This window comes from Anabrus simplex, chromosome 14 (genome assembly GCF_040414725.1).
Source record: "Anabrus simplex isolate iqAnaSimp1 chromosome 14, ASM4041472v1, whole genome shotgun sequence".
NCBI classification, from domain to species: Eukaryota; Metazoa; Arthropoda; class Insecta; order Orthoptera; family Tettigoniidae; genus Anabrus; species Anabrus simplex.
The window spans coordinates 3,162,682-3,176,578 of record NC_090278.1 but is presented as its reverse complement, the minus strand read 5'-3'; the positions used below and the strand labels follow the sequence as shown (position 1 = coordinate 3,176,578).

Sequence of the window (13,897 nt, the reverse complement as noted above, 5' to 3'; positions counted from 1 at the left end):
AGGAATTTTCTTCACTATCATCTACCTCAATCCAAAACTCTATTGTATTCAAGTATTTTGTTATTTGGTGGAAGTAATATTTTTCAACTCGGTTGCCAGTAAGTCTATACAAATACAGTAGAGACAATACGCGACACTCAGCGAGCTATCGAGGGACAGCTATTAGAGCTCTCTCTAGCGGGTAGACCTGAGAACTACTGATTCTGTCATAAGAGCACGTGTATTTGTGTGTGAAGTTTTTGGTGTTATTTATGCGTTTTCAGTGAGTTGACATAATTAAATAGTAGCGTGTGTCATTCCTTGATATCTCCTCTCAACATGAGGGGAAAGGTATGTGCTGTGTTTGGCTGCAGTAACTATGAAGTAGAGAAGAATGCGCGGTCTTTCTTTTGCTACCCTCGTGACAAGAAAATGTAAGTAATATTGTGTTTGCATATATATTCTTCTAGTGACAGAGAGACTTTTATAGTACTTCATAATCTTTTGACCTGCTCGAGCCATATTTTAACTGGCTTATAATACGCATATTTTATTGTATAGTGCAGCAGTTAACCTTCAATACCGATGTGTTGTTGTAGGTGAGATCTGTGGGTTTTGAAATGCCACAGAAGTGATTTTGATAAGGTGTACAAGAAAGAAGGGACGTTACGCTTATATAAGAATTATAAGATCTGTTCAGATCATTTCCAGGCCAGCGACTTTAAAAATCTTCGACTATACAGCCAAGGGTATGTTACATTTTTACTCTGAAAATGAAAACCTACCACCTGTTTTCCAGTCATTGTCCGGGTCAGGGATGGAATGAATGAAGCAGATATAGGCTATTAGTACGATGGGGTCGCCACTCCTAAAGTGATTTATTAATGACTGATAGATGCTATGAAATGAGAATGGAGAGTGTTGCTTGAATGAAAGATGACAGGGAAAACCGGAGTACCCTAGAAAAACCTGTCCCGCCTCCTGTTTGTCCAGCACAAATCTCACATAGAACGACCGGGATTTGAACCACGGTATCCAGCGGCGAGAGGCCGACGCGCTGCCGTCTGAGCCACGGAGGCTCACATTTTTACTCTAACTCTATGTAAATATTCCTCAAAGCATCACTATCGACAACATTTTCATACTTTTCTTTCTTTTATCCTTCTTCTCAGATTAAAGCCGGGATTTTATAGATTTTCTTTCTGTTAGTAGGCTTCATCTTAAGAGGAAAATTGTCCAGCTTTTAAAAGTTAATTCATTGCATCATGTGTGTAAGGAATGTGCCGATATTTTTATTGACAAGTGTCTTAATGTGATGATACAATGTTTCTTAAATGAGAAAAAAGACAAATCTAACCGTAAAAGTTCAGGCAGGAATGCTAAAGCAAAAAAAGTAATGCATAAATGAAAGATCAACCCATTTCACAATAGTCCGTTTCACATCTTATTTATATGTCTAATTTCAGTCTTTAAATAATACCTTTTAAATAATTCTTCATTCATTTATCCAGAATTGCTTTAGCAACGTCGAAGTTAATATTTCAATAACACTTTCTTTCTAGATGTAATTTATTTATCCATTTTCGTATATGCATTTCCAATGATATTTGAATTTAGCGCGACTTTTCAGGTCAAGTCTCTAGGAGCGCCACCGTCGAATTGTCTCCCACTTTAACAAGGCTAAATCCGGAAGTGTCGCGTATTGTCTCTACTGTATTTGAGGTCACGTGCGATATCAACAATTGAAGATTGAAGTACTACTACTACTACTACTACTACTACTACTACTACTACTACTACTACTACTACTACTACTACTGAATTGTTTTCATTCCTCCCCTGAAGGGGGAGGCGGGCCTCTTAGACGAAGACGCCGTCTCTCAGGCCGGGAGATTTGTTACGGTGAAGGGGATGCTCGGAGAAGGCGAAGGGTTTGGCGGCCGTGACCTTTACGAGGAACTGTCCCGGCATTCGCCTTCGTGCAGGAGAATGGAAAACCACGGAACACCATTATCAGGACAGCCCACGGTTGGTGGAAGGTTTTACTACTTTCAGGTTTTCCCCAACAACAGTAAAATGCTTGTCATTTGCGTAGTATTTATATCGTGTGGAAGGCGTGACCGCAGTTCATCAGTCAATTTTACAGTAAAATTTGTTCATCTTTGGCGTATGTTAAACTCAGTGTCAGTTATGATACTATGCCTGGTCACTTGTGAGTCACAAAGGCATAACATTACTAACTGTGGAAGTGTCGAAGTTGTCTGGAAATGGATTTGTTCTGTGCTAAGACGGATGACATGATCATCTCATTCTAATGAAGCTCACAGAACAGTACACAGATTTCGGTACTCACTTGAAATTTTCGCGAACTTGGCTTGCCATGGGGTATCTCTATTATGTCCAGAAAAACGAACAGTGCTGCCTGAACTCATTCATCAGCCTTCTAAAAGATGCCATATTGAAACGTGCGCCACCGACAGGTCAAGGAACTCAAGAGTGTTTCAGTGTAACATTCGAATGATCATACACAGTGTGTTTTGTGCCAATGTTCTTCTTCTCCCTTAGCTGAAATGGCTGTTTTCTAGACAAATAGTGTCAGAGTAAAATAATGTAAAGTGTATTGTTCAAAGATCAAAAGGACATGTGACAAGTGAAAGAAACAAAACATTGAGCGATGGGTGTGATTTGTTTGTTCTGTTACTTTTGTTTGTTACTCCTATATCTTGTCAATGGTGAGAAGTAATATAAACACGATAAAACTACAATGTTCTGACACAAATATTTCTATTTTACCTCCTGCCTCACTACGTCTTGTAGTGTGAACGTCTGTTGTTCGCTGATACTGGTGAAGGGATCGGCCGGTCTTTCAAAGATTATCGCGTTGTGCATGTGATCTTTGATTTTATCTTGCTATATTAAAATATGCATGAATCGTAAAGAAAAGTGTTAAAATGGAGGTAAGCAGAAATTTCTCACGTAACGGAAATTTATACCTCAAAATGCAGCTAATAGTTAAACTCAAAATCTTCTTCTCCTTCATCTGTTTACCCTTCCTTAAGGGCAGTGTCCTGGAACTTCAGACTCTGGGTCGGGGGATACAACTGGGGAGGATGACCAGTACATCGCCCAGGCGGCCTCACCTGCTATGCTGAGTAGGGGCCTTGTGGGGGGAATGGGAAGATTGGAAGGGATAGACAAGGAAGAGTGAAGGAAGTGGTCGTGGCCTTAATTTAGGTACCATCCCGGCATTTTCCTGGAGGAGAACTGGGAAACCACGGAAAACCACTTCCAGGATGGCTGAGGAGGGAATCGAACCCCCCCTCTCTTCAGTTGACCTCCCTAGGCTGAGTGGACCCCGTTCCAGCCCTCGTACCACTTTTCAAAAATTTCGTGGCAGAGTCGGGAATCGAACCCGGCCCTCCGGGGGTGGCAGCTAATCACACTAACTACTACACCACAGAGGTGAACTTTTCAGACACTCGAAAAGAAAAAAAACCTGGAAGGAATTTTTCGAAGTTACGAGAAACAAGACTAAATTTTAAGTCTTTCTGCCCGTCACTCTTACAAACTGCTCTTGCGCCACTGAAGGTATTTTATCAGCCATAACAGGAAGCATTGATATTTGAACCACATTCTAATGTGTGACAAATTTCCTGTTAGTTGGGTGATCCGTATCAGTGATTCACATCCCGACAAGGAAAATAGAGAACACTGACTTGTTCGTATTCTTAGAAAGGCTCCTGTTTACACACACACTCCCATTGTGTGTCCCCGTGAATGGTACTGCAAGGTACGGCTGGCACATTCTGGGAACTTACCAAACCTTTCTCTGGTTCTGATTTCCTAAGACTTTGAATCAAGGACAATGTTGACCTGAATGATCTACAATGCAGTGGACATCTCCTAAATAAGTTTATGCAATATTTAACGATTGGTAATTTGACATTTTACAATCTGTACAAATATCAGTCAGCAGTGATAAGAATCGAGGGCTTTAAAATAAGAAGCAGCAATGCAGAAAAGAGTGGGGGAAGGCTGCAGTTTGTCCCTCTTTCATTTCCAATCTTGATATAGATCAGGCAGTAAAGGAAATCGGAGGGGAATTTGGAAAAAGAATCACAGTTCAAGGAGAAGTAATAAAAACTCTGAAATTTGCCGATGATATTCTTTTAAGATGTGGAGAAATTGCTGAATGGTTTGAACAAAGTAGAAGATGAAAATAATAAAATTAAGGGAGCACAGTCTAACGAAGTCAGGTGATGAAGGAAATATTAGATTAGTAACTTAAGTCTTAGAGGCAGTAGATGAATATTGTTACTTGGGTAGTAAAATAACTAATGATGGCAGAAGTAAGGAGGACATAAAATGCGGACTAGCACAAGCAAGGAAGGCGATTCTTAAGGAAAGAAATTTGATCACCTCGAATATTGATACAGGAATTAGAAAAATGCTTTTTAAGATTTTCGTCTGGAGTGTGGCATTGTATGGAAGTGAAACATCGCGGATAAATAGCTCAGAAAGAAGGAGAATAGAAGATTTTGAAATGTGGTGTTACAGAAGATTGCTGAAGATGAGATGGGTAGATCGAATCACGAATGAAGACCCGCTGTAGGACCCGTGCTTCGCTACGGATCAGAAATGGTTTAAATCAAGCAAGTAGCCACGCGGTTTGAATCACTTTGCTATCAGCTTGCCTTCGGGAGATAGTGGGTTCGAACCCCACTGTCAGCAGCCCTGAAGATGGTTTTCCGCGGTTCCCATTTTCACACAAGGCAAATGTATGGCTTGTACCGTAGTTAAAGCAACGGTCACTTCTTTTCCCACTGGTAGCCCTTTCCTAGCCCACCGTTACCATAAGACCTATCTGTGTCAGTGCGACACGTAAAGCCAATTGTAAAAAAATTGTTAAACGTCAATTTTGTAATATTCGAGGGCAATTGAACTTACATTGCACGAACGAACATTATTTCATGTTTCAATCATAGGTAATAGTGTCCCACAGTTTCGCGTATATCCTGGGGGGGGGGGGGGGGGAGAGTCCGTATCAAATTTATAATATTGTTCAACATTTTTATTATTTTCTGGGTTAAAATATTAAACATTTAATGTTTTTGGAATGTATCCGTCAGTTTCAGGATAACAGTTATAAGAATCCCAAACTCTTGGTTTTAATTACTGTCCTGATGGGTTGAAAGTACCTCGTAGAGATCACTATAAGTACCTAGGGGAATCACATACAAGGGATTGTAAATAAAGGATGCAGATCTCTGCATACAGTTATGAGAGTATTTGGAAGTTGTAGTAAGGATGTAAAGGAGAGGGCATATAAGTCTCTGGTAAGATCCCATCTAGATTATGTTTCCAGTGTATGGGACCCTCACCAGGATTACTTGATTCAAGAACGGGAAAAAATCCAAAGGAAAGCAGGACGATTTGTTCTGGGTGATTTCCGATAAAAGAGTAGCGTTACGAGAATGTTGCAGACACTGAGATGGGAAGACTTGGGAGAAAGGAGACGAGCTGCTTGACTAAATGGTATGTTCCGAGCTGTCGCTAGAGAGGTGAATGGTATTTTTAAGAGTAGGAAAGATTATACGCCTAACAAAACAATTTTGGAATTCAAGAGAACACATTTGGCCACGTGAGTTTTTCGATAAATCTTTAGCTTATTTGAAATCATTTAAGAAAATATTCGGTCAACAACTCCTAGGGAATCTGGCACCTGGGCGACTGCCCTGAATGCAGACCAGTGGTGATTGATTAATTTCAAGTTGCCCTCAGCATTTTTTCGATCGAGCAAATAGCTGCCAGCTTGAATTCGGGAGATTCTGGGTTCGAACGCCACTGTCGACAGCCCTGAAGATGGTTTTCCATGGTTTCCCATTTTCACACCAGGCAAATGCTGGGGCAGTACCTTAAATAAGGCCTCGGCCGCTTCTTTACCACTCCCCTACTCGTCGTCCTATGAATATATATTTACCCCAATTTGTCCTCTTGAATTCCGACTTTATCTTCATATTTTGACTTTTCCTACTTTTAAAAGCTCCGCTCAAACTTATTCTTCTATTAATGCCATTCCAAGTCATATCTTCACTGACAGCTCAGAACATACCGCTTAGTCGAACAGCTCATCTCCTCACTCCCAAGTCTTTCCTGCTCAACGTTTGCAACATTTTCGTAGCACTGCACGTTTGTCGGAAATCACTGAGAACAAATCTTGCTGCTTTCCTTTGGATCTTTTCCATTTCTCGTATCAAGTAATCTTGGAACCATACTCTAGCTGGGGTCTTACCTGACACTTATGTGCCCTCTCCTCTACATCCTTACTAATACATCAGCCCGAAGGCCTGCAAATTACGGTGGTCGGCACGAGGAATCCTCTCGGCCGTTATTCTTGGCTTTCTAGACCGGGGCTATTGTAATGATGTACGCGGACTGTAACTTGAACCAGCTCTGAGGTGCAGGTGAAAATCCCTGAAATGAACCTGGAATTGAACCCGATGCCTTCAGCAGACACGCTCCCCCTACACCGCGTCGTCGGCCTTTACATCCTTACTACAATGGTATAGTGATCGTAGCCTTATAGTATCACGTGAATTAATGTTGTGCGGATAAAAAGTAGAGTTCAAAAATGTCCAAAAGAAACTTGGTATGCTATTTTTTAATAGCACCTACTGAAAAATATAAGGAGGAGTAATTTTTTCACTATTCAAGGGAAGAATGCGAGCACTGAAAGATTGCTTTCTCAAGTGAACTGTTATGAATCAATGCCAGTAGCAAAATTGTTCTTGCAAAAACACGTTATGTGTGCTGCAGTATCCTCTGAACTACGCTGACCATTCAGCCAAGGAGCCGGACACAATTGTTATGGTTCTCAGAGACGCCGAGGTGCCGGAATTTTGACTCGCAGGAGTTCTTTTACGTACCTGTAAACCTACGGACACGAGGCTGATGTTTTTGAGCACTTCAAAATAGCACCGGACTGAGCAAGGATCGAACCTGTCATGTTGGCCTCAGAAGGCCATTTCTCTTCCGCCTGATCTACTTAGCCCGATTTGAGAATACTGACGACAATTACTTAAAGTCTCAAAAGGCTAATGATATCACAGAATTGATATACTACTCATGCATCGAACAACAGTCCAGTGACCTCTTAATTACCAGCGAAAAGAATTGTAGACTCTAATAGGTTAGAAAGGAAATGTATTTGAACAAGGCGCAAATGTATTCTGGTCCGCACAACAGTTATGCTATGAGATTTGCATAATTATTAGCGGTCTGAACTATCAGAACCCCTAAAGCTTATGCAACTCAACCTACATAACTGAGGAGCGGCTAGACAGATGATACTTGCGCCTTGTTCCAATATGTTTGCATTCTAACCTTATTACTGACTAAAAATCCAACATTTACACCTTCTGGTAAAATAATAATAATAATAATAATAATAATAATAATAATAATAATAATAATAATAATAATAATAATAATCATACAGTAATAATCATTACTATTATATGAAAGCTGGTAGCCTATATCCTTTACGCTTTTCCTAAAATTTATTTAAAGAAAATATTTCTCCTTTCTTCTCCGTGGTTCAAATCCCAGTCACTCGATGTGAGATTTGTGTTGGACAAAGCGGAGGTAGGACAGTATTTTCTCCGGGTACTCCAGTTTTCCCTGTCATATTACATTCCATGAACACTCTCCAGTATCATTTAATTTCATCTATCATTCATTAATCATTGCCCCAGTGGAGTGCGACAGGTTTCGGCAGCCGTTACAATTCCTATCCTCGCCGCTAGATGGGGGCTTCATTCATTCCATTCCTGACCCGGTCAAATGACTGCAAACAGGCTGTGGATTTTTCATTTTCCTTTTCTTCTTTCTTAGGCCGTTTACCATCCAGGGTTGGTTTTTCCCTCGGACTCAGCGAGGGATCCCACCTCTACCGCCTCAAGGGCAGTGTCCTGGAGCGTGAGATTTTGAGCCGGGGGGAGAAAACTGGGAAATAAAACAAGTACCTAGGCTAGGAGGCTTCACCTTCTATGCTGAACAGGGACCATGTGGTGGGATGGGAAATATAGACAAGGACGAGGGAAGGAAGCGGCCGTGGCCTTAAGTTAGGTACCTCCCGGCATTTGCCTGGAGGACAAGTGCGAAACCACGGAAAACAACTTTGAAGATGGCTGAGGTGGGAATCGAACCCACCTCTACTCATTTGACCTCCCAACGCTGAATGGATCCTCGTACCACTTTTCAAATTTTGTGGGAGAGAATCCGAACCCGAACCCGGGCCTCCGGAGGTGGCAGCTAATCACACTAACAACTACACCCCAGAGGCGGACTTAAATCGAATAATATTTGTTATTCTTAAATATTTCACCAAAACCTGGGAGATCTACTAGCTTTACGGATTGAAATTATACCCGGCATTCTCTTCTTATTTTGGAAGAACACCTTCACAACTCTAAAAACATTCATTTTCAGGAGGAGCATTTTTAAATAAGTACATATTAAAATCGTCCACCTCTGTGGTGTTTTGGTTAGTGAGATTAGCTGCCACTCTTGGAGGCACGAGTTCGATTCCCGGCTCTGCCACGAAATTTAAAGAGTGGTACGAAGACTAGAACGGGGTCCACTCAGCCTCCGGAGGTCAACTGTGTCGAGGGGTGTTCAATTCCCACCTCATCAATCCCTGAACTGTCTTTCCGTGGTTTTCCACTTCTCCAGAAAAATGCTGGAATGGTGCCTAATTTAAGGTCACGGCCGCTTCCTTCCCTCTTCCTTGCCTATCCCTTCCGATCTTCCCATCTCACACAAGGCCCCTGTTCAGCATAGCAGGTGAAGTCGCCTGGGTGAGGTACTTGTCCTCGTCGCCAGTTGTATCCCCGACCAAACGTTTCACGCTCAAGGACACTGCCCTTGAGGCGGTAGAGGTGGGATCCCTCGATGAGTCAGAGGGAAAAACTAACCCTGGAAGGTAAACGGATTATATAATAATAAATAACGTATGAAAATCTAGATGTAGTATCTCAAAGTTTTAACGTTCAAGAGTCAAGGAATCTAATGGGTGAAATTTAGGTTTGTTAGTTTTTACGACGTCCGGACGTCAACCTTATCAGAGGAGTTAACAAGACGAAATGAAAAATAGTAGGAAAGGATAGTAGGAAGGGAGAGGATGAAACCCGGTGCCACAGAGCCCACTCCCGTCGAATAGCACCAAGGGGACTGCTGAAAGCTTAACGTACCCATCCGACGGACAAATCACCATCAACAGCGTCATAAGCCCTCACTCCATATGAGTACTGTGGGTTTTGGCACGCGATATAGTGGCTAGAAAATTGTGTAATACCAACTCCCCTACTCCGCCGGCCAACATTCTGATGGTGAAAATATTTTCGACCAACAGAACTCGAATTGGCTAACCTAGGTGTCAGATCGTACAGACTATACGCCTTGACGATGACTAGCAGGCGGGCAGTTGATGCAGCTCTCCAAGCCACCCTATGCTGTGCTAATCATTTCATTTCTACGTAACTGCTGCTCTGCTCTAATCTGCTTATCATACTCATACCTTGGTCTAGCCCTGCCCTTCCCTCAAAAACTAACTGAACAAGTCCTGGGTGTCTTAAGTTGTGTCCTATCATTCTCTCTCTCCTTCTCGCCAAATTTAGCCAAACTGATTCAGTATTTCTCCATTTGTGATTTGATCTACCCATATCACCTTCAGTATTCTTCTGTAACACCACATTTCAAAAGCTTCTATTCTCTTCCTTTTTAAGCTAGCCATCGTCCATGTTTCGCTTCCATACAATGCCACGCTTCAGACGAAAGTGTTCAAAAAAACCTTTCTAATTCCTATATCAATGTTCGAAGTGAGCTAATTTCTTTTCTTAAGAAAGACCTTCATTGCTTGTGATAGTCTGCACTTTATGTCTCCCTTACTTCTGCCATCGTTAATTATTCTAATACCCAAATCAAACCTCATAGCGCAACAGCCCCGAAGGGCCTTGGCCTACCAAGGGACCGCTGCTCAGCCCGAAGGCCTGCAGATTACGAGGTGTCGTGAGGTCGGCATGACGAATCCTCTCGGCCTTTATTCTTGCCTTTCTAGACAGGGCCCGCTATCTTACCGTCAGATAGCTCCTCAACTGTAATCACGTAGGCTGAGTGGACCTCGAACCAGCCCTCAAATGCAGATAAACATCTCTGACCTGGCCGGAAATCGAACCTGGGTAATAAGCAGATACACCACCCCTACACTACACGGCAGGCAATATTCATCTTCTTCCTTTAAGACTATTTCTAGGCGGGCTAATGAGTGAAATATAGGTATAATTCTCAACATGCTCATGCATTGCCTCTAAATCAACCCTAATTTTGATTTATGGCAATGTTTCCAAATCCTATCAAGTTCAACTCATGACAATTTTCCTCATAAAAATATGCACCTTTTGGGGGTGCTTCATAACGAAAACTAAACAATGGCAGTTTTTGACGGTCATCTTCCAAGCCGTCGCTATTTGAACTCAAAATGCAAAGACACACGCGTATATTTTGAGGTCTAGAAATAATGTAATATAAGCTATAGAAATATAAATCGCTTGCGAATTCTTAGACAGTGATCGGTTAAAAATGAATGTAAATTCTTACCTCCGTCGTGGATGGTGAAGGTGATGGTTGGTCATCGATGCTCGGAAGGGGTGGAGGTCCTGTAGAAGCCACCAGATCTTGTATCGAAGTTCTGGCGAGGACCGCGAAACAAGTTAACCACAGAAGAGTCTTCATCTCACAGGTGACTACGAACGAGTTGTGAGCAGCCCGCTTCTCTGCGCACCTTTATAACAACACCTTGTCTTCCTCCTCCTCCCCACCACGCAGTTCTCACAACCTCCCGGACCTACTACAAGTCCGCTCTTACCGGGAATTAATAAGCTATCCAGATCTCATGTTGTCCCCCAAATGGTTTCGTTTCGCCACCAGCCCCTTGATAATACAGCTTGGAATTTCCTTGCTGTTTCCTCATTTTTCAACTTAAGGTAGGGAAATCCTAAACTCTCGTAACCCAGTCACTAGTAACACCAAAGAGCACTCAATATAATAATTCCCGTCACATTCCAGAAACATAAGAGACTGAAATTTAGAACGACAGCGTAGATACCAGCTATTTTCCTTCATAAAAATTATCACCACCACCACAATCTATAGATCTATATATCTAAAATAACATGTCCTGACTGACTGACTGACTGACTGACTGACTGACTGACTGACTGACTGACTGATTCATCATCGCCGAGCCAAAACTACTGGACATAAAGACAATAAATGTTGGGAATACATTTATGTATTACAGTGTAGAGGCTCTCTAAGGGAAGATTTTTGGATATTCCATCCCTAAGGGGGTGAAAAGGGGGTGCATTTTTAAAATGAGTATATCTATATCTCAAAACTGAACAGTGTAAAGACGTGAACATTCGTATTTGGAATCTCCTTTAAAAGTAAATAAGCACGTATATTTTGTTTTCGGAAAATCCACTGAAATGGGTAAAAATAAGTGAAAAACGGATGCATCCTTTTTATGAGGATACTAACATATCAAAAACTGAAGATGTTACAGATGTGGAAATTGGTATTTGGAATCTCGTTTAAAAACAAAGAAATTCGCATTTTTTATTTTAGGAAAATTCAATTAAGAGGGTAAAGATAAAGTGAAAATGTGGTGAATTTTTAAAATGAGTATTTCTCAAAAACATAACATATTTCAGACGTAAAAATTGGTATTTAGAATGTCCTTTTAAAATGCAGAAGCACGCATTTTTCTGTTTTCGGAAAATATACTTAACAGAGGGGATGGGGTGGAAAGGACTGAAAAAGGGGTTGAATCCTTTAATCTGGACACTTAGGAGTATATCTCAAGAACTGAACCAGACGTGAAAATTGGTATTTGGAGTCTCCTTTAAAAATAAAGAAACACACATTTTTGTTTTCGGAAATCCATTTAAAAAGGTGAAAAGGACCGAAAAAGTATTTGAACTCTTTTTATGAGGATACTTCTATCTCAAAACCTGAAGATGTTATAGACGTTAAAACTGGTGTTTAGAATCTCCTTTAAAAATATATAAACACGTATTTTTTTGGAAAATCCTCTTAGGGGGCGGAAAGAATTGAAATTTGGGAAGATTTTTAAAATTCGTATATCTACAGTATCTCTACACTTACCATGTACCAGAGGTAAAAATTTGTATTTGAAATCTCCTTTAAAAATATAGAAACATATATTTTTGTTTTCGGAAAGTCGATTTAAGAGTCGTGAGGAGGGGGTGGGGTTGAAAGAAAGGGGTTAAATTGTTTTTATGAGAATATTTATATCCCAAAAACTTAAACATGTTACAGACGTGAAAATTTGTATTTGCAATCTCCTTTAAAAGTAAAGAAACATTTTTTTAATTTTCAGGAAATACACTTAGGTGGGGGTGGGGAAGGACTGATAAAGTTTTTGAATTTTTATGGGGATACTTACATCTCAAAAATTGAAGATGTTGCAGACGTTGAAATAGGTATTTTGAATCTCCTTTAAAAATAAAGGAACACGTTTATTTTTTTCCCGACTTGAGAGAGGACTGTTTCTCACATGTACATTTCTATATTGCATGTTTCAGAGTTAGCTCTGCCAGTATTCTGGTCATCTTAGCCCCGGAAGGCAGTGGTTTTTCAAAGAGTTTCGGGGGTAAATGAAACTCAATTTTTTCGCGAGTTTAGGGATTTTCAGATAACGTCTTAGTGCAGTACCGTGGAACGATTACTTTTATTAAATAACGAAATCCACGTGAGCGAAGACGCGGATAAAAGCCAGTTACAGTAAATAAGTCCGACTCGTTGGCTGAACGGTCAGCGTACTGGCCTTCGGTTCAGAGGGTCCCGGGTTCGATTCCCAGCCGGGTCGGGGATTTTAACCTTAATTGGTTAATTCCTACGGCACGGGGGCTGGGTGTATGTGTTGTCTTCATCATCATTTCATCCTCATCACGACGCGCAGGTCGCCTACGGGAGTCAAATAGAAAGACCTGCACCCGGCGAGCCGAACCCTTCCTGGGATATCCCAGCACTAAAAGCCATACATTTCATTCATCTTATTATCATGAAATTTTGGTCCTATGATCTTTCTTAAAATTGTCCTTTCTTTTAGCTCAAGTTTCTCCATCTGGCCTTTGAAATTCGTGTTTAGTGTTTCTACTGCATATAGTCTTTGACCAGAGTGTTCTCCCTGTACTGATTTACGGTTGTGAAACCTGGACATTGAGCGAGTTTGTTAAGCAAAAACTCAGAACAACCCAAAGAGCTATGGAACGGTTCATGCTAGGCTTCACCAAGAAAGACAGGAAGAGAGCAGATTACATCAGGTCAGTCACAAAGGTCAGTGACATTTTAGAAAGGGTGTTTACCCTAAAATGGCAGTGGGCAGGCCATGTTGTTCGGAGAACTGATGGTAGGTGGACAAAGCTTGTGCTTGAGTGGAGTCCGAATGATCATCTGAGACTTAGGGGAAGACCACCGGACAAATGGGATAAAGACATCCGTAAGATTACTGGGATCAATTGGCAGAACATCGCTCAAGACCGTCCCAGATGGAGAGACCTCATGAAAACCTACCTTGCTTCGGACTTAAAGAGGCCACATCGTAAAAACGATTGAATATGGCTGATAGTGATAGTGATAGTGCTTCTGGTTTAATCACTGTTTTCTAATATGTAATGTTGGACCCCGTGAAAGGGACTTCTTATTGTGTGAATCTTTAGTTCAAGTTTATATTTCCTGGATTCCACAGCATTGCAACTAATCCATTCTCCGAGATATTAGAATTCTTTTATTATTTCAATGTTTTACTCTTGAAATTTGAGGTATTTATGTGGGT

At 41.1% G+C, this 13,897-nt stretch overlaps 1 protein-coding gene across 13 annotated transcripts in view; it reads right to left on the bottom strand.

Moving 5' to 3' along the window:
- The window catches only part of LOC136885272 (inter-alpha-trypsin inhibitor heavy chain H4), a 143,361-nt gene extending 132,584 nt beyond the window's left edge, over window positions 1-10,777 (bottom strand). For all 13 annotated transcript variants that reach the window (XM_067157763.2, XM_067157770.2, XM_067157769.2 and 10 more), the window contains exon 1: window positions 10,636-10,777. In XM_067157763.2, coding sequence (XP_067013864.2) covers window positions 10,636-10,770 — 135 coding nt within the window. In that variant the 5' untranslated portion in view covers window positions 10,771-10,777. The remainder of the gene's footprint in view (window positions 1-10,635) is intronic.
- Between the last annotated feature and the right edge of the window lie 3,120 nt (window positions 10,778-13,897).